At 44.1% G+C, this 21,288-nt stretch overlaps 1 protein-coding gene across 1 annotated transcript in view; it reads left to right on the top strand.

The window, feature by feature from the left end:
• Window positions 1–21,288, top strand: part of MTTP (microsomal triglyceride transfer protein) — a 37,423-nt gene that overhangs the window by 1,690 nt on the left and 14,445 nt on the right. Inside the window, exons 2-8 of the mRNA XM_035112457.3 lie at window positions 8,596–8,783; window positions 10,150–10,293; window positions 11,644–11,751; window positions 12,510–12,626; window positions 13,046–13,185; window positions 13,930–14,080; window positions 19,809–19,969. Coding sequence (XP_034968348.1) covers window positions 8,596–8,783; window positions 10,150–10,293; window positions 11,644–11,751; window positions 12,510–12,626; window positions 13,046–13,185; window positions 13,930–14,080; window positions 19,809–19,969 — 1,009 coding nt within the window. The remainder of the gene's footprint in view (window positions 1–8,595; window positions 8,784–10,149; window positions 10,294–11,643; window positions 11,752–12,509; window positions 12,627–13,045; window positions 13,186–13,929; window positions 14,081–19,808; window positions 19,970–21,288) is intronic.

Genomic DNA, 21,288 nt, shown 5'->3' with positions numbered 1-21,288 from the left:
AGTCCTCAAAGAGGATTAGGAAGATATGCTGACTAGGTCCAATTCTCAGGACAAAATGGCTTTCGGTTTTCCATGAATGGTCGTTTAGTACAGAAAGCTTAATGATAAAAGATTGGAGGAAAGATAATTAATTTTGATACTTTGTGTGAGAATTTTTCTAGTCCCCATTTTGGTTCCAGGAATTCTCAAAGGCCCATGGGATCTCTTCAGAAACCATTAGGTGGATCCCTTAGCCCATGGGTACCTGTGTCATCACCTGATCCTGCCCCTATTCATACAGTTTCTGTAGTGTAGTTTCCCCGTCTACCCTTCTGCCACCTTTCTCGGTTCACCACTGGGGTTCACAGTCCTAGACCCTTTCTACATTCTTACTTTTGCCCCCACTTTCCCCCTCAGATAAAGCTCTCCTTATTTCCCCCTTCCTCCTTTCTGTTTGTCTTTCTCAGTCTGTTCTCTTCATTCTCCTTGTTCCCTGCTGGACTCCCAGGCTCCCACTCCAGCTGTCGGGGGCCTTGTTTTGCAGTGCCTGCAGCCTCTGTTTTATGAGATTTCTTCCTCCCCATTTCTAAGCCTGCCCTGCTCAGCTTCTGGTCAGCCAAGCAGATCCTGTCACACAGTTGACTCTCAACACTTTGCTTTTACAAGGCTGCTTTCCGCTTGCTGCATAGAGAGAAGGTTGTTCACCCTGTTCTACATGGGGTCGCACTGCTTGAAGGATGACGTTCACAATCTTAGGGTGCTTATTGACCCAATGTTGTCATTAGAAGTTCACATGATCTCTGTGGCTCAAAGTGTCTTTTATCAGCTTTAGATGATAAAGGTCACTAGCTATGACCTTAATAGAATGGAGATAGCTTGGCCACAATGACCCATATTCTGGGAACCTCTCTTCTAGACACTTTCAAAGTCACCCCCAATCTCCACAACGGTGCAAGATTCCTGAGAGATCCAGGCTCTTGTCCGGGGTCTGTGTTTCATTTTGGACAATAAGGCATAGCGGAGACTGTGGTGTCTTTTAGGACTGGGCAATGTAACGTTCACAAGCGGTTTGAAGTCCATATTGTGATATCGGTTTCATAGTTTTTGACCTGGCAATATATTGCGAATCATGATGTGTGTTAGGGCTGGGCGATATATATTCCAAAACTCGTTTCAAGTCCATATCATGATATCGGTTTCATAATTTTTAACCTGGCAATATATTGTGAATCATGGTGTGTGTGTTGGGGGTGGGGGTGGAGCGTGCTATGCAAAAACCACAATGTGGGACAAACGGGAAGCCAGCCAGTGCCTCCACATAGCTCCATCCTTATTTCAGACATTGTGTGATATACAGTGGTGCCTCGCTAGACGAATTTAATTCGTTCCACGGGTCTTTTCTTATAACAAAAAATTCGTCTAGCGAATCCCATAGGAATGCATTGAAATTTTTTTGAATTTTTTTTTGCCCATAGGAACGCATTAATTGAATTTCAATGCATTCCTATGGGAAACCACGATTCGCTAGACGAATTTTTCATAAAACGAATTTGTCTAGCGAGGCAACCTCCGCTCGAAAAATCCTTTCGTTAAGCGGAAATTTTGTTAAGCAGGGCATTCGTTAAGCGAGGCACCACTGTATTGGTATATCGTGGTGTTTAGCTGGTGATATATCGCAATGTTGAAAACCAGATATTGCCCAGCCCTAGTGTCTTTATGATATATGGTTTATTTACACATATGCACAACCTGAGCCTAGGATAGGGGGGGGTGCACAGCATTGCATCCCAAGAGGGTCTTGCTTCTCTCATAGGCACAGTCCTGGGTTCAAACAGGCATCAGACATCCTGCCTGTTGCCCTACAGCTTGCCTTGCTTTCCCACTCACATATCTCCTAACTTTTCAGTAGGCAACTGCCTAGATTGCATTGCTGCTTACTGATTCAAAAAAATTTTCCCTTAGAGCACACCGGGCATACAATACAGCAATCCTGAAACTGAAATACTTGCCTTTGTTCTTCTACCAAACCTTAAGCTCAGGGAGGGGCTTCACCCATTTTCCGGCTGGCATGGAATCTGCTTTGTTAAGCACCGATCTCCCTGCCCCCTTTGTATGCTTAACCATTATCAGGCTGGCCTGGGCATGGGAAGCTGAGCCCAGCTACTGTATTAAGGGTCTGGCTTCCAATTTAGCTCTCTAAGCATTGATTAAATTCTAGCACTTACTAAATCCAGGCAGCCAGAAACTCTAGCTCTCAAAACACCATAACAGTGTTATACACAGGGCTCCCTATGTTTAACAGACTTTATGAAAACAGGCTTCTCTCATGAATAGTGAGCAGTGGAAAGAACTGAAAAGGTCATGGTTGTGCATTGCCGCTTCTCTATTTCACATTAAGGCCCAAAAATAACCAGCTTTCTTTAAATATTTCTGACGTATAAGAGGGTTTAACGTATCTCTTCCTCTCAGAAAAGATTCTGTCAGTTGCTGCCACAAGGCTTCTCCATAAGCATGTTTATTTAGAAGCAAATCTCAAGTTGAAGAGACAGAAAGTACTGTGCCCAAGCTCTATATAGTTTACACAAACTGTATGTAGTTAAGCGTATTTCTAAAAAGGTCCCATTGGAGCAATGTGTGAGACAGTGCATATTCCCATGTATAATGAATCAAGGACTGGAGTGGTTTAGTAACACTTCTTTCATTTAAAAAATGAATGTTGTGCTGGTGGCCGAGGCAGTGGTCCTCATCCGCTTTCATAGAATCATAGAATCACAGAGTTGGAAGAGACCACAAGGGCCATACAGTCCAACCCCCTGCCAAGCAGGAAACACCATCAAAGCATCTCTGACAGATGGCTGTCAAGCCTCCGCTTAAAGACCTCCAAAGAAGGAGACTCCACCACAATCCTTGGCAGCGAATTCCACTGTTGAACAGCTCTTACTGTCAGGAAGTTCTTCCTAATGTTTGGGTGAAATCTTCTTTCTTGTAGCTTAAATCCATTGCTCCGTGTCTGCTTCTCTGGAGCAGCAGAAAACAACCTTTCACCCTCTTCTATATGACATCCTTTTATATATTTGAACATGGCTATCATATCAGCCCTTAACCTTCTCTTCTCCAGGCTAAACATACCCAGCTCCCTAAGCCGTTCATAAGGTATCATTTCCAGGCCTTTGACCATTTTGGTTGCCCTCCTCTGGACACGTTCCAGCTTGTCAGTATCCTTCTTGAACTGTGGTGCCCAGAACTGGACACAGTATTCCAGGTGAGGTCTGACCAGAGCGGAATACAGTGGTACTATTACTTCCCTTGATCTAGATGCTATACTCCTATTGATGCAGCCCAGAATTGCATTGTATTTTTTAGCTGCTGCATCACACTGCTGACTCATGTCAAGTCTGTGGTCTACCAAGATTCCTAGATCCTTTTCACATGTATTGCTCTCAAGCCAGGTGTCACCCATCCTGTATTTGTGCCTTTCATTTTTTTTGCCCAAGTGTAGTACCTTACATTTCTCCTTGTTAAAATTCATCTTGTTTGCTTTGGCCCAGTTGTCTAATCTGTTAAGGTCATTTTGAAGTGTGATCCTGTCCTCTGGGGTATTAGCCACCCCTCCCAATTTGGTGTCATCTGCAAACTTGCTCAGGATGCCCTCAAGCCCATCATCCAAGTCATTGATAAAGATGTTGAATAAGACTGGGCCCAAGACAGAACCCTGTGGCACCCCACTAGTCACTTCTCTCCAGGATGAGGAGGAGCCATTGATGAGCACCCTTTGGGTTCGGTCAGTCAGCCAGTTACAAATCCACTGAATGGTAGCATTGTCTAGCCTGCATTTTACCAGCTTCTTTACAAGAATATCATGGGGCACCTTGTCAAAGGCCTTGCTGAAACCAGTACTTGCTTTAAGTACTGCCTCATCATGTTATTTGTTTCTCTTGCTTCATCCACAAACAGAGCTCAAGCACCTATTCCTGCCAGGCAAAAGCACCTCAAAATAGTGGAAAGCAGGAACAATAAGGGAGAATGTAATCTCTCATACATGTTTGCTGCTTCTGGACAGCTATAATGCTGCTCAAGTACGGTGGATTTAGGTGGTCCTGTGACAAGCCCCATCGGGCTTTCTCGCAGCCTACCGCAGGTGTGGGAAAGCATGGCAAGGCCGGCCGCAGAGAGGCCTGGACCCTCAAGGTAGGGGGGGCGCTCTTAGCAACATCCAAATTGGGGGGAGGGGGCCTAAGGTCCCCTCAGCCATAGGGAGTTGGTACCTATGGGTGGTGTGGTCAGATGAGGGCTGCCATCTTAAACCTTCCCTCATCTAGGTAAGTCCTTCACAAAATACCATGCTTTTAAAAAAATCCCTGAATTGCAACAAGTGATGCTGGAGCCCATCAGAAGGGATTTTTCTTTCTGTTTTTCTAAGTCCCACTAGTCCCTTTCAGCCTGAAAGGTTCTATGCTTAGACAGGAATAACCAGCTGCACCAATATAAGATGGGGGACGCTTGGCTTACCAGCAATACATGATTAAAAGGATCTAGGAGGCTTAGTAGACCACAACATGAGTCAACAATGTGATGCTGCAGCAAAAAAGGCTAATGCTATTCTAGGCTGCATCAACAGAAGTCTAGACTCTAGATCAAGTTCCAATCTTTTCTGCCTTGGTCAGACCACACTTGGGATACTGTGTCCAGTTCTGGGTGCTGCAATTTAAGAAGGATATTGACAAAGCTGGAACGTGTGCAGAAGATAGTGACCAAAATGATAAAGGGTCTGGAAAGCAAGTCTTATGAGGAACGGTTGAGGGAGCTTGGTATATTTAGCCTGGAAAAGAAGAGATTGAGAGGAGATATGGTAGCCATCTTCAAATATCTGAAGGGCTGTCACATGGAAGATGGAGCACAGTTTTTTTCGTCCGCTATGGAGGGTAGGACACAAACCACTGGCTTAAAGTTACACAAAAGGAGATTGCAACTGAACATTCGGAAAAACTTTCTGACAGTAAGAGCTGTTCGACAGTGGAACAGACTCCCTTGGGAGGTTTTGCACTCTTCTTCCTCGGAGGTTTGTAAGCAGAGGTTGGATGGCCATCTGTCATGGATGCTTTTCTTGAGTGGCAAACCTAGTCATTCCCAAGCAACTATGATTCAGAATAATTTGTCTGCATCCCTCAAGACAGGGGTGCCCAAAGAGGGACAAATTTGATGAGGTGAACATCATGCATGAGGGCCGACCAAAGTTGTTGACCTTAAGTTGTTGAGGTTTTTTTTTTTAGGATTGAAGTTGCTGAGCTTTTAAAAGAATTTTACCCCAGGACATGTATTACCACGGGGGCCGAATTAAATCAACCAGCGGGCTGGATTAGGCCCCTAAAACGGACTTTGGACATGTCTGCCTTAAGAACACAGCAAGCTGTCTTCTACTGAGGCCAAGCCATTGGTCCACCTAGCTCAATGTTTCCTACACCAGGAATCTTCAACCTTTTCAGACCCAGGACTCACTTTTAAGCCAAACATGCATTTGGAGACCCAATTCTTAATCTTTAGTTGCATCTATTTACACGGTTGCCGTGCTCCTGTTGCGACCCACCTTCCCAGGTGCTGAAGCTGGGAACTTCTGCAAAGCAAGCTCTCTGCCACTGAGCTACAGCCCTTCCCTTTGTCCGCGTTAGCTGTCTCTTTGCTCTGCTGCAGTCTTCAGGTAGAAGTAGTCGCACTGAACTCAGGTCACAGAGGGCAACCTCTTCCTGTGCGTTGCCTAGGCAACCAGACAAAACAAGATGCTAGCTTTCCCATAACTCTGTCCTTAACACCCAGTGTGCGCTCAGGCAAGCACTCTCTTCTTTTTTTGCTGAAAAGAAGCAGACAGAGAGCGAAGAATTCTCTAAACAAAGAATAATTCGGTTTGATAAATATTCAGAAATGTTTCTACTTGGGTAGAAACACTGGCCTCGCACATACAAGCAAACCATGCTTCTTCTGGGTTAGTTTTCTTGTACATTGAGGTTGCTTGCTTGCCCTCTCCCTTGAGTTCTGAGAAGGGCTTTGAAATATTCCTGCCACCCCTACGCCCAAGGGATCAGGGGCACCAGGCAGATTCTGCCCAGTTCCAATGTCTATATCCTGATTCACTTGCCCCATAAGCTAGAAAAGTATCAGCTACTGCAACAATCAAACACATATTCCTGGTAACCTCCTAGGAAATCTTCCAGTAGGAGGCCTTAGGACAGAGGTCAGCAAACTGTTTCAGCAGGGGGCCGGTCCACTGTCCCTCAGAGCTTGTGGGGGGCCGGACTATATTTTGAAAAAAATATGAACAAATTCCTATGCCCCACAAATAACCCAGAGATGCATTTTAAATAAAAGAACACATTCTACTCATGTAAAAACACCAGGCAGGCACCCCAAAAGCTCAGAGATGCATTTTAAATAAAAGGACACATTCTACTGATGCAAAAACATGCTGATTCCCGGACCGTCCGCGGGCTGGATTTAGAAGGCGATTGGGCCGCATCTGGCCCCCGGGCCTTAGTTTGGGAACCCCTGCCTTAGGAGGTTACTAGGAAGATGGCAATTTGAATTATCTGATGGTTAGTGTCAGAACGGGGCCAATATTTTCCTTTCTTTTTATTTTGTATTTATATTTATTAAATTTGTATAGCACCCTTCATCTGGTTCACACCTAAAAATACAAGATAAAAACAAAACCATAATAAAATTAAGAACCACCCCCACCCCCCACCAATAAACCTCCCTCCACACCCCCATATCCTGTTTCATCTGCTTGGAAATATTTTGGCTTGATTCCATCAGATTATAAATACAGTATGCATTGATTGCTACACGTTATATTATTTTCCAATAACGCTGCTTTTTTTGATTCACTGAGATTACGGCAAATTATTACCAAGCAATGCATTTTAATACTGTAGTATTTTCTAATAAAGAGCTTGCTGCTCTTTTTATCTTTTTAGAAAAAAAATCTAAATTCACAAGTAAGAGCCAGTACAAGCTTATGATCTAACCCAAGCCAGCTAGTGGTTAGAGCTGCACATGTTGTGCATGCCAAGAGTACTAATATAAGGCACAGGCCCTGACAGCTGTCCCAACTCAGGCAGCATAACTTTGTGTATTATACGGCAGTATCATGATTTAATTATAGACAGCCGTAATGGCAGGCACTAGGGTTGCAAGTCAAGCTGTATATCTACCCACTCCTTCCTGCAGGAACCCAGAGGCACTCTTGACCCTAAGTCAGTATATCAAATACTGTACTAAAGTCCAGGTCTGGCACTATTTATGGAGATGGGAGCCCAAAGGGCATATGATTGCCCTTCTGCAAATATATCAGAGGGGGGAACAAAATCAAAAGGGAAAACAGCTTAGGTTAAATACCGGTAATTTCTTTTGAATGTTAAGAACGGATGGCTACAAAGAGGAGATTTGCACCTTGATGCTAACTTTTAATTGTGCATTAAAACTGGGAAACATTTTGGAAGACCAAATCCCCACGTGTTTCGAGGGAGAACTGGAAGGCAGCACTTTTGAGAGAAAATACTAATATGAAATACTAATCCTAGAATTGCATGCCCTCCAACTTTTCTCTGATGAAAATAGGGATGTCCTATTTAACAACAACAACAACAACAACCATTTTACTGTTTATAACCCACCCACCTAAGTGGGTTGCCCCAGCTACTCTGAGTGGCTTCCAACATATATAGAAACATAATTAAACATTAAACAACTTCCCTATACAGGGCTGCCTTCAGATGGTTCAGGGCTCAGATAACTCCATACCCTCCAACATTTCTCCGATGAAAATAGGGATGTCGTAAGCAAAAGCTGCACATTCCGGGATCAATTCCAAAACTGAGATGGCTTCTGTAAATCCAGGACTGTCCCTAGAAAATAGGGACACTTGGAGGGTCTGGAATTGTAGAATTGGAAGGGACCCTGAGGACCAACTAGCTCAATCGCCTGCCATGCAGGGATAGGCAGCTGTCTCATACGGGGATCAAACCTGCAACGCTGGCACTATCAACACCACACTCTAACCAACTAAGGTTGCCTGGCTGGCAAACCAGAGAGTCTATTTGACTTTTAAGTTTTCTGCTGTGCTGGGAGAGGCAGCCAATGTGGTGGTGTCAGTATTAAGAGAGGCTGCCGATACAGTGACTCATGCTGGGCCCTGCTGGCCAGTCAACAGCTGTGTGCTTGTACATTGCTGCCTCACCTTTCTCCCCCAAGGCCATTTCTTGAAGTCTTCTGCTGTAAAGGTGGCTGGGGGGCTTCCCCACCCAGCAGCCAAAGACCACATCCCACTGCATCTTTAGCGGGGGACTTATTCTCCAAGTTGCCAGCCTGGCATCCCTGAGGACTAATAATAAGGAAGGGAGTGTTATTGAGCACACAAAAGAGTGTTGCATCTTCACCCAGCACTCTGGGCTTAGGGGCAGGCATGTCCAGGCTTGTGGAGGGCATGACTCAGAGAGAGGCAGGCTCGTGCGTCATCTCTCATTTTTAAGCAAAGCTTTAGGGAGAAGAGCATTGGGCAGGCGGTGTGGATATATGTTCATCACTGACTCTGTGCTTTCCACCTTTCTTCCCCCACCCTCACAGGCCATAATACTGGTCCACGAATAAACAATGACAAGTTATATAAGTTCGCCTACTCCACAGATGTGCTTCTGGACAGGGTGAAAGGCTCGTCCCTGGAGAGTGCGGGCTACCGGATTTCATGTGGCGTGGATGTCAACTTAGTATGGAGAAATCCCAATAATGATGACGATCAGCTGATCAAAATTGCGGTAGGCAAGCAGTGGCCGCAAAAGGACATCTTTAATGTGTTTTCTGCCAGTTGGTTTAAGTAAGAAAAGTGAACCCCGTGTATAACGTGGGAGGCAGAGTTATAATTAAGTTAATTATTTCGCTCGTGTAAACAGTAAAAACATCTTAAGAGGCAGGGTATTGGAACTGGTGAGATTTACCACCCTTAGCCTGCTGCCCTCAGGTAAAGGATGATGTTACACTGCCGGTGTTGAAGTAAGAGTCAATTGCCAGGCTGCTTGGCTGGTAGAATTGATGGGGGAGGAAATCCTGTCCTTTGCCTCAGGTGGTAAATTGTCTTGAGCCAGACCCAGATCAATGAGATATACTCCCAGATGAGCACATTTACTGTAACTGTGACACACTTAACGCAAGGTACTCTTGGAATGGAGGTTTGGTGAGACACCCAGAGATCTTAATGGGACAATTCCCAGTGCCTGAAATTTCCAGTGCACCAAAGTCAGATGTGGGGCCGCTGGGCATGATCACACTCTCCCATTCCATGTACAGTATTCACATGTGCAGTAGAAGACATGAAAGGGCATGAAATCAGGGCACCTTGTTATATGGAAGACCATATGTACACAGCTATGTGCAGGTACGTCTTTCACATCTTCTGCTGAATGTTCAGAGGCTAAGGTGGGGGCTATGGAAATATGAAGGCCAGGCATGGGGTCACTGGCCACAATGCTATTTTCTCCTCCCTAAAATGTTTTGTATACCCCTAGAAGGAAGGTATGATCCTGTTTGTGTATGGGTCATAACTTAGAGGTACGCTTTGTGTGAATAAACTCCAGGTTCAGTCTAATTAAATATATCCCTGGCAATATTAGAATCCAAAAGATATCTGAATAGGCCTTGGTGGGCCTTATCCAACGTTAGTCATACTCCTAATAGACCTGTTGAAATGAGTGTATATGACCAACTTGGCTCCATTAATTTCAGTGTGTTTGCACTGAGTAGAAACTAGTTGGATACAATTCAGTGTCAGAAGAACAGCCTATGGTAACAGTAATATAAATTCCACATAGTACATTGGATCACCGCAGAATATGCATACTGAAAGTAAATTGGAGTGGTTGAGGTGAAAATCTCAGTAGGTAATCTTCCCCTGTCAGCAGAGGTGCCACATTGCCCCCAAGATTGAGGGGGCCAGCGTGCGTTGTGCATGTGTGACATCAGGTGCGCAATGCGCATGCGTTGTTGCATCGTCTGGAGGAGGCTGAGCTCTCTGGATGAGCCGGCCACTGAAGCTGTGCCACACTCAAGCCTTTTCCACCCTCTGTGCCTGCCTGTCAGGTAAGTGTAGTGTCTTCATCATTCTGTCTCTCCCATTTGCTTTTTCAGATTACAGATGCAAAAGTTGAAAATGTGCATGAGCGTCCAAAAAAGAAAAACATTTTTGAAGGCAAAAATGCAGCTGCAGTCATTGGAAAAGAGCACCTGGCAGCTTTAAAAAGGCCTGTAGTTCTGCAGTGGACTCGTGGAAAGGTAAGGAGTGAGTGCGAAGACTTTATTTCACAGTTCCTGTCCATTCCTTGAACATATTTACACATAATAATCTCTTCACTTCTTGATATACTGTGTTAGGAAAAGTGTAGGATCCAAGGCTTATTAGCCAACGCTGTGTCATAACTTGTGATGTCGCTTTAATGATGGAAGCTGAATCAAGTGTTATGCAAGCGCAACAGCAGGTGGAAAGATCACAGGTCAGGGGTGAGATAAGGCAGGGCTTGAGGTGACTCGCCTCCAGTGCTTTTTTCTTAAAAAAATGTTTAGGCGTACTCTCATTTTCCTACTCATATTGAAATACAGCCCCTCAATGAGGCCAAACTTAGGTTCACAAAATGTTTAGGGGTATGCGCATCCCTGCATCCCCCCAGGAAAGAAAAGCACCGCTCACCTCTATACCTGGTTTTAAGCAGCACAGGAAAATAGATTTCTCCCACTTGTATCACATAGGATAATGCTTCACTATGATGCCACAAAACACTGCTGTCACAATGGTGTAAATCTTTAGCAGTCGGATGCCCAAAATAGATAACAGACTTTTTTGATGTCATCGTTTTTAGGGGTAGAAAAGCCCTTTTCTTAAGCACTAGCTAAAGGTGCAAAGTCTTGAGTTACGTTCAGATGTAGCAGGACTGTCTGGCAGGTCGAAGTTCACAGTGTTTTTGACACGTCTCCATGCCGTTGATTTGGTTACTGTTCATTTTTGCCTGATGAGGTTAAAGTACAAGATATACGTTATCTTGAAATTCTGCTGGGGTAGTAAGAGAGGGATGGCCATAAAACGTAAGAGCATTCTATATCGTTTCCCCAAGACTATATCACTTTTCACACAAGGGTTTTTAAAGGTATGGACAGTGGCTGCTGCCTTGCACCAGTCAGAGTCATCCATCCAGGGCCGGCTCAAAGCAAGGCTGGGTGGCGTAGGGCACCGGGCCGCCAGGGGGGTGCCGCTGTGCGCTGTACCCGCCAGACAGGCACGGTGAGAAATGTGGCCGGGGGGGGGGCGCCAGAGCGATCTTCGCACCACGGCGCCCGGGCACCCGATATGCTTAAGACGGCCCTGCATCCATCTAGCCCATAATGTCTACTCTGACTAGCAGCAGCTCTTCAGGGTTCAGACAGAGGTCATTCCATCATCTGATCCTTTTTAGATTGGAGATGCCATAGATGGTACCTAGGATTTCTTGTATGCATTTTACTGTGAGAAAACCAAACATTCATTCCCCCATGAATTTGTCTAAAGATTTTTTCATGTCATCATGTTCTGGAGGACAATTTTCAAGTGGAAAAAAATATTCCACATTGTTGTTGTTTTCTCTCTCCACTCAGGTTAAAAACTTCTACTCCTATGAAAATGAACCTGCTGTTATTCAGAATCTCAAGAGAGGCCTGGCTAGTTTGTTTCAGATACAGATGAACTCTGGGACTGTCAATGAGGTACAGCATCATGTTATGCAAGCTGCACAATCTCTCAAATGTCCACTGCTAGTATGAAATACAGCATAATACAGAAGCAAATGTGTTATGGAATCAAAGAGCTAATCGCAAGGCAGTTAATAACCTCTGCCTAAGGGCCAGTCACAAGGGACCCAGGTGGCGCTGTGGGTTAAACCACTGAGCCTAGGGCTTGCTGATCAGAAGGTCGGCGGTTCGAATCCCTGTGACGGGGTGAGCTCCTGTTGCTTGGTCCCAGCTCCTGCCAACCTAGCAGTTCGAAAGCACGTCAAAATGCAAGTAGATAAATAGGAACCGCTACAGCGGGAAGGTAAACGGCGTTTCCATGTGCTACTCTGGTTTGCCAGAAGCAGCTTTGTCATACTGGCCACATGACCTGGAAGCTATACGCCGGCTCCCTCAGCCAATAATGCGAGATGAGCGCGCAACCCCAGAGTCGGTCACGACTGGACCTAATGGTCGGGGGTCCCTTTACCTTTACCTTTACCTTTACATCAATCTCGGAAATGCAACTCAGCAACATGTGAACAAGTGTATGCTTGATGGTTTTAGTTCCTTAATTTTTGTGTGTGTTGTGTGTGTGTGTGTGTGTGAAGTTTTAAGACCCATATGGATTTTATTGTATTGGTGTCAATATCATGTCTACATTGGCCCTGACATTCTGGCCCAGAGGCTTTTAGGTATTCCAATGTGATAACACTTTTGCCATTTTTTAATTGATTATTATTTAAATTTTCTAGGTGGATATTTCCGGCAGATGTGATGTTACTTACCGGGCTCATGAAAATGAAATCACTAAAATTAAAGCCTTGAAATCTTGTAAATTAGAACGGACAGGATTTACCAGCCACAGTCAGGTATAGTATGGATAATGTCTTCAACACATACTGTAGGCATCGTGTTGAGTTATGAAACACAAGGAGCAGTGATGTTTTAGTTGTGCAGCTGGCCTGTTATTAAACACTTCCTCGCGAGTCAGACCATGGAGCCATCTTTCCCAGTGCTATGAATAGTTCACCAATCTTAATCCTGATATAAGAATCACTTTGGTGGATCCCACCAAAGTCCAGGCAAACACTTGGCCAACACTTCATCTTTAATTACATTAAATCACAATTGTTCATAAAGTCACTACACATGCAGCTATACTGTAATTATTGTCATGACACATGCAACCGTGATGTAGTACATATCTAGCATACCATAGCTATGTTTTGGCATGTTTTGTGCTGGTTTTGTTTCTGTATTTCCTGGTCCTAACAAAATTATATTTCAGCTCTTTGACATCAGCCAAAAATCAGTTTCTGCCACAACCTATGTGCTGGAGGACACTTTTATTAAATCAGTGCGGGCAGAAGAAAATCACATTTTGAACGTGAATATTCAGCGAGCAATTGATGCGAAAGTGGTTTCGAAGTAAGCTGGCTTGTTTGACTATTTTGCAGAACATGCTTAGTGGCGAAATGATATGTTTTATAGCCTGCTGCCCTTTGCTGACATCCCAAGCGCCGTGAACTAAAGCAAATGCACCTGTACTTTGAAAACCATTTAGTATTATATGAAAGTTAAGAGTAGACTAACATAATTCGATCATTGCTTTCATCGGTCTGTTATATTTGCATTTCTTACATTTGCTCAGTCATTGGCAGTAAATGTCATACTCCATGTTACAATTTAAAGAGCCACGTCATCTTGGAGTCAATGAGGGCCCCCCTCCCACTTTAAACTGAGTTTCTTGGAATGCTGCAGCTGAACCTAATGTCTAAGTGCTCACTTGTATGATATGGCATGTCACTGAATATAGAAACAGTCTGCTTATTGCCATCACTTGGCTATAGAAAGCTTTGAATGTGAAAGTCTTTAAGTCCCTACTTACTCATGGTGACATGAAGTAATGCATGCAGTAATAATTACAAGCTACTGTTTGGGATGGAATTGGGGATATATATTAAGGCGGCCATCTGCAGGAAAGCCAGGGCTTTTGAACCTTTAATAGCTTGCATGACACATTATGCCTATTGAAATTCCCTCTTCTACAAAACTATTAGCACAGCTATTAAAGGTAGAGGAGTCGCGTTTTCTCTTGCATCTGGCTACCTGGATATGTCTTCAAGTTGCAACCAAGATGTAAAGCTCTGTTTCAATATGTGTACCTAACAGGCAGAAACTGGAACTGAAGTCAACTGAAGCTGGCCCAAGAATGATGGCTGGGAAGCAAGTTGCTAAGATTATCAAGGCTCTGGATTCAAATTACGTTGCAATTTCACTTGCAGCAGAGCCTGTCTCGGATGAATGCAAAAGTTGCCCCACAGTAAGTAAATAAAAGAGCAAGCTGTGTTCGCCTTAAGTTCACGTTGATAAGTAAAAGCATAACACTCCTTGAAAGCAAATTATTGTTTACCAAGATGTTAGTGCGATATTAGATTTGTAATTTTCGAACACAGACATTTTCAGATTTCTCGAATATTCTACAGCAACTTGGCTGACCCCATGACACCACAGCAACACATTAAGGCATGTTACATTGTTTTATCAGTCAGTGTTATCTGCCTTAATTACTGTTAGAATCAGGTTTCACAGATGTTATGCTTGCTACTAATATGCATTTTTAATGGGGCGAGAAATGTCCCCATCTGTGAATGCCAAAGCTATGATACAGTGCAGCTGAACTGTGGTATAATATTTGAAAGATCTTGTGGAAGAAATGGCTGTAATTCTAAAGAGCCATCCCTCATCCCATTGAAGTCTTAATTGGGCTGTGTTTGACCTGAATGGCAGGTCAATAAGGGTTTACACACAGTGTTGAATGTGTCATCTGTAGTGATGTGTAAGGGTGTTTTTTTTGTACTGTTGGGCGGGGGGCAAGTCCATTATGAATCAGAACCACCTGACCACATGACATAGAGAGGGAGATTTTAACCGTTTCCCTTACCTGCCATAACCCCAACAAAATTCCTCTTGTGCCGTCATCAGCAACAGAAAAACACACACCTCTTATCGGCATCAGTGCTTCCCAATAGTTGTGTTAAGAGCGGCTTTATTACTGTTGGAAAGTTGTTATTGTAAGCAGCCCTGTGCTTCATATAGGGAGGGGATTTGATTAGGTTATTTGACAAATACTGTTGTAGTGTGTCTTTTTGCACTCAGCTGCATGCTTAGTTTGCTGTTTAAAACTACAGTGGTACCCCTAGTTGCGGACTTAATCCATTCCGGGGTGCCATTCGCACCCCAAAAAGACCACAACTAGAGCGCCTCTTCTGTGCATCGAGCGCTTCTGCGCATGCACGAAGCACGCAGATCGCTTCTGCGCATCCGCGTGTGGCAAACCCGGAAGTAAACACTTCTGGGTTTGCCGAGTTCGTAAGGTGAAAGTCCGTAACAAGAGCGGAACACAACTAGAGGTACCACTGTATGGAAAAGCTGGACCAAGGTATTATTAAATAAGTAGAAGAGGCCTTCTGCTTGTCCTTGTCACCTTCTTGGTGACTTCTTGTGCCAGCTGGTACCTTCTGTTCAATTGTTCTGTCTAGTATAATTACAGCCATACTGGGGCCTCACAGAGGGCTGTAAGGGGAAGGGGGGCATAATCAGATTGTTATGGTAAACCTAAAGGAGCTCTTCGTATTAGCTCTGGTTTCCCACTGGTTACTGTACTTTACTGTAAGTGCTATGAAAAGATTGGGGTTATAAATAGAGTGTGGTATTCAGAGGGACAATAATAGTATCCAGCAGTTGCATATCTCAATGCGTATATTAATATCACTCTGTTATGGCATGTAGCAAAGCCTTGCATATACCAAAGTCCCACATCTTCCCTCTTCGTCAGCGTTTCTTAAATGTTTTGAACCCTGCTCCAATTCCACCCTGCTTCTGAGTGTATTCTACTTTACGGGATCCCAGTATAAGATGAGATTCAGAGAGGTGCATGTGGAACGCCCCATGGACATGAGGGCTTTGGAGGACCTACCTTGGTCCTTCCAAGTGTTTCATTGGAAACTTAGAAAGTTGATGCCTCTGGGTCCCTACTGGGTTGCTACTAAGCAAAGGAAAAGCAATCACAAAGTCACAAAGCAAACAGCAAGGGAAGATGTCTGAGAGCAGGGCTGGATCTAGACATGTCAAAGAAGTGATTCAGTTAAACACGCTGCAAACTCATACAGGGGGATTTGGTAGGGAAAGACAGGACTCCACAGCGCCATCTCGAGTCACAGTGTTATATCACATATACAACACATATAAAACACTTTTTCTTTACCAGCCTAGCTGAGTCCCAGGACAATTTTCTCCCTTTCCCTGCACCACTTGATTCAAGGAAGCAGGTTAGGATCATAGCATTTGCCTTCTGAAGCCAGCTAAATCTGCTTATAGCTTTTCAAAAGGAATGAACTTATGAATGCATGAAGCTTTTATGTGCAGTCAGACTACCGACCCATCTATTCCAATGTTGTCTATTCTGATTGGCAGCAACAACAACAACAACAACAACAATCATAATAAAAACCCTGCTACCTGTTCCTTTTATCAAACTGACTTTGGGTTCGAACTGGTAGAGCATGGCATCCCATAGGATTAGATTTAAGTATCCTGACAGCAAACAAAACAACAGCTGGTAGCCTCACATAATTTCTGGGCCAGATCCAGTCCCACCATCCTGTTTCTCAGCTGGTGACTGCAGAACCTTGCTTGAGGCATTGGGGATGTGGAAAGAAAGGAGTTTGGATGCCCCCACAGTGTTCCTATAATCAAAAGAGCACTTGGATCAAAGGGAAATCAGTGGAACTGTGTGTCAATAAGGCAAGGGTGTGTCCACAGCAGGGAGCCAAGCCAACCAGTTCTGTCTTGGTTGCCAGTAATCAGATGCTGCTGTAACTGTAGCCATGTAAGCCAGAGTTTGCTCGCCTACCAGCGAAGCATATCTATAGTGTCAGATATAAATAACATGGCTACATTTCAGAATTTTGGGTTGTCCATAGTTGCACTGGACAGGTGATAGCCTCCAGGGGTGGTGGAACGACCCATTTCACAGTTTCCTTGAACAACTCTGGTCTAGATGTATGAAATTACAAAGCCCATAAAAAGGGTGAAAGGACACACTGAAAACTGTGAGATGAAACACCACAATGGAAAACAGTGTCATTTATTTGTGAGTTCATCTATCCTTCCACAGTATGTTGTGGTTTTTACATTTTTTTGTGGTTTTATATTTTTATTATATATAAAATACGGATTACAAACACAAGTCCCCAAGTTCACAGTATATTGTTGACCATTCTAAGCTTCACTAAAGCCCTGTTGATCATTGTGCTGCACATTAATAGAGAGGTTGGAGAATTCTGATGGGAATGGGAACAGAAATCATCACTTATTTGTCCCAAGTCTGAGACAGACATCAATCCAGCACATACAATCTGTATTTGCAATTGATGCTTTCAGTCTGCAAACAATACATAATTGGTTATATGCAGACCCGTCTTACCCATAGAGGCTAGTGGCGCAGGGCGCCAAGTTCTGGAGGGCACCAGGCAAGAATCTGGGGAACACTGAACGAGCGCACTGAGTGAACGAGTGAGCGCTGCTCCCGCCGAGCGTTGGCTCGTTTTTTCCTTTTTAGCCTGCAGGCGCTGAATTCTGCGGGGCACCAGAAGGCTAAAAGGGAAAAAATTGAGCCGACGCTCAGCAGGAGCAGTGCACACGACCTCACTCACTCGGCACAGGCCTGCTCGTTCAGTGTGCTGCCTGCTGTGGCCACCCCAGCACGAAGTGGCCAGCTGAGCCGGGAGGCGCCACGTCCGGCCTCCCCCTCTTCCCCGCTGGTTGATCCGCCCTCCAGCCGCTGCCTGCCCCTCCTCCAGCCCTAAAAAAAGGTTGACAACTCTGGGAAAGGGGGCGCGCCGAAGGGATCTTTGCACCATGGCGCGTATATGTTTAAGACGGCCCTGGTTATATGACCTCCCCCCCCCCCCAATTTGCATTACATTTCCTTTGCATTGAATGGGGTACGATAATGTAATAACAGTGTAATTTACATAATTAAGTACTTAAGTTATGTAAGTTATGTAATTTTGCCATAGTGGATAGTGGGACAAACTGTAGTTTTTGGGGCAAGGTGAGCAAATGGAAACAGTGCTGTGTGTTACAAATACAGAATGGAAAATGATGCCTCCTTGCACATTAGTGACCACCATTTGAGATTAATAGTCTCCACCTGTGTTCTGGGTCATTAATACACCCCTGCTGAGCATTAATCCACAGGAAATAGCCTCCACCTCACTCATAGTAATTACCTAATGGTTCAGCTACAATTTATGGAAGATGAACTCAGTACTACTGAAATTGTAGGGCTATTTGTGGTTGCATCATCTGCTATTTCTTCACAACACGGACCCTATGGAGATAGGATATTTTAGCAAAGGCTGAGCTGGTATTAATGTGGTTTCCCAATGAAGAGAGCTGAAATAAATATTGTTGAGGGAAAACAGCTGCACCTTTCCCGAGGAATGCTATAGATAATGTTAGATAACAGAAGTGGAGGCATGGCATGTGAGAGCAGGGGCCAAAATACCCGCTCTGTTGCTTTGTGGAAGGTTGCTTGAAATGTCAAAGCTCAACCTTCTGTTTTTCTCATGATTGATTTTTTTTCTATGTTTTTAGCTGTTATTTTTTTATCTGTAAGCCTCCTTGAGTCCTCAGGGAAGAAGGCACATTTAAAATGTTGATTGGCATCTAGGCAGTATATAGTTCATAATTTCTGCAGGGCAGTGGAAATCTCTTGCTGTGGCACTAGCTCCGTGCAACATGGATAGTTCACCCCAGTGCTTGGCGTGCGGAGGGGACTGGTTTATTTCTTTTGAATATTCTTATATATTTAGGTCCTGCTTATTCTATATAAACTAATGGATAACAAACTGCACCTAGCGATAGCATAAAACACAACATTTTATAGGATACTAAAATGCTCATTGTGTTGAAATAGTATACAAACAAATGGCAGCATCAAAAAAAGATAAAAAGATTTATGTACAGGTATCTGTCAGTCATCACCCCAAGGTGCAATGAGCTGAAGTAAGACTTGCTGTCCTTTGAAAGCCAAGCAAATGTGGAATTGGGCTGAAAAAGCATGGAATTACCACTACAGAATAGGTCATGTGTATTGTATCTATTTACTATACGTATTTTTCGCTCCATAGGACGCACCTAGTTTTTAGAGGAGGAAAACAAGAATATTTTTTTTTGCTTTCTTGAATTGTCCTAGGCATAGCAGCCAACTCCTAGAGGCCTTGGTGCCTTTGCCCCCCCCCCCTTAAATATTTGAGGAAGCATCTTTTGCAAAGGGGGAAAGCTCCATTTTTTAGGATCAGCTCAAAGTTGCTGAGTTTCCTTGCAAAGGGAAAGAATCCTGTTTTATGGGGTTCAACTCACAGTTCTGCAGCTTCTTCTATGGGAAAGGAAAGGGACCTATTTCTACAGTTTCCAGATAGATAATCTAATCAGCCAGTCACATGTCTCCCTCTGCAGACAACAACTGAGGCCTAGGCAGGGGCCAGGAGGGGCCGGGAAGGGAGCTAGCTCTCTTATTTCCCTCCCAGATCTCTTGCAATCAGCTGCTGAGCAGGTTCCTTTCAGCTCATTCCCTCTTGTTAGCCTTTAGCTCTTTCTTTAAAAAAAAAAAAGCACGATCTGCCTTTAGCCTCTGGGCAATTCGGCTCCAGGGACCACACATTCACTCCATAAGACGCACAGAAGTTCATCTTATTTTTAGGAGGAAAAAAGTGGGTCTCATGGAACGAAAAATACCTTACATCTAAAGGCCACCCCCCCCCCCAGTATTTGCTTTCTCGTTGCCTCCCAATTAGTTCTATGGAAGACATGGGACAGGCTGCAACAATAAGGTATAGGGAGACTAATGTGCTAAAGTTGTCCCTTTCATTTCAGCTACTGTCAGAAAACATGCAGTTGTGTTTTTGACCTGTTGAGATCAGCACATAGAAATACTAGCCAGTGGGGAAGATTTACCACCAGTTTTCTCCATTTTTTGGCAGCTCACTCAGCAGTGGAAGACTATCCGGTCACAGATGGAACCCGAAAACCTTTCCAAAGCCGATGCTGTGAAAGGATTTTTGTCTTTCATTCAGAACTTGAGGAAAGCTACGACAGAAGAGATTCTTCAGATTCTGAGAAGTGAAAGCAACGTGGAAGTCCTGTGAGTTTCTGGGAACCTATTTTTCAATCTCTAGCATATCCATCTTAAATGTGCGAATACACAGAAGGAGAATTAACATGTTCATTCAGGTTTATCTACCTAGGTGGAATCTACACAAACATAAAAACGCTGTGAAAATGCTTTTTTAAAAAGCATTTTGAATACATTGAATTTTTCATAGCTCACTGTCGGCATCTAGTGTCACATTTGTATATTGCACTTTACAACACATTTATAACATTTTATTTGCAGCTGTGTAGTTGAGTCCCTAAGCTACAACACCTAATACTTTCTTCTCTTTGGCGTTAGCAGAAAATTAAAGCACTGTTGTAGGGGCCTTGCTTCTATAATAACCTTCGGCACAGTGTTCAGGCCTGCAGATCCTTTAGAAACCTCTGTGGATTGATGTAGATGCAGTGTCTCCAATTTCATCAGGGCATTTAAGAGACTGGAAGTAGGATGTGGAATTGCAGCAAACCTTCATTTCCAAGCAACAGCGTCTCAACCACAGTGACTGCTTAAACAAGCTCTTTTTAGCCAGGCTTCAATACTCTGCTTTTAAATCCAGCTTCAAACCCTGGTTAAGTAGGTTGTGTTGTTTAGTCGTTTAGTCATGTCCGACTCTTCGTGACCCCATGGACCATAGCACGCCAGGCACTCCTGTCTTGCACTGCCTCCCGTAGTTTGGTCAAACTCATGTTCGTAGCTTCGAGAACACTGTCCAACCATCTTGTCCTCTGTCGTCCCCTTCTCCTAGTGCCCTCAATCTTTCCCAACATCAGGGTCTTTTCCAAGGATTCTTCTCTTCTCATGAGGTGGCCAAAGTATTGGAGCCTCAGCTTCACGATCTGTCCTTCCAGGGAGCACTCAGGGCTGATTTCCTTAAGAATTGATAGGTTTGATCTTCTAGCAGTCCATGGGACTCTCAAGAGTCTCCTCCAGCACCATAATTCAAAAGCATCAATTCTTCGGCGACCAGCCTTCTTTATGGTCCAGCTCTCACTTCCATACATCACTACTGGGAAAACCATAGCTTTAACTATACGGACCTTTGTCGGCAAGGTGATGTCTCTGCTTTTTAAGATGCTGTCTAGGTTTGTCATTGCTTTTCTCCCAAGAAGCAGGCGTCTTTTAATTTCGGGACTGCTGTCACCATCTGCAGTGATCAAGGAGCCCAAGAAAGTAAAATCTCTCACTGCCTCCATTTCTTCCCCTTCTATTTGCCAGGAGGTGATGGGACCAGTGGCTATGATCTTGGTTTTTTTGATGTTGAGCTTCAGACCATATTTTGCGCTCTCCTCTTTAACCCTCATTAAAAG

Source organism: Zootoca vivipara, chromosome Z1 (genome assembly GCF_965207765.1).
Source record: "Zootoca vivipara chromosome Z1, rZooViv2.hap1.1, whole genome shotgun sequence".
NCBI lineage: Eukaryota > Metazoa > Chordata > Lepidosauria > Squamata > Lacertidae > Zootoca > Zootoca vivipara.
The sequence above is the reverse complement of the archived record's forward strand: the minus strand, read 5'-3'. Positions and strand labels throughout refer to the sequence as shown.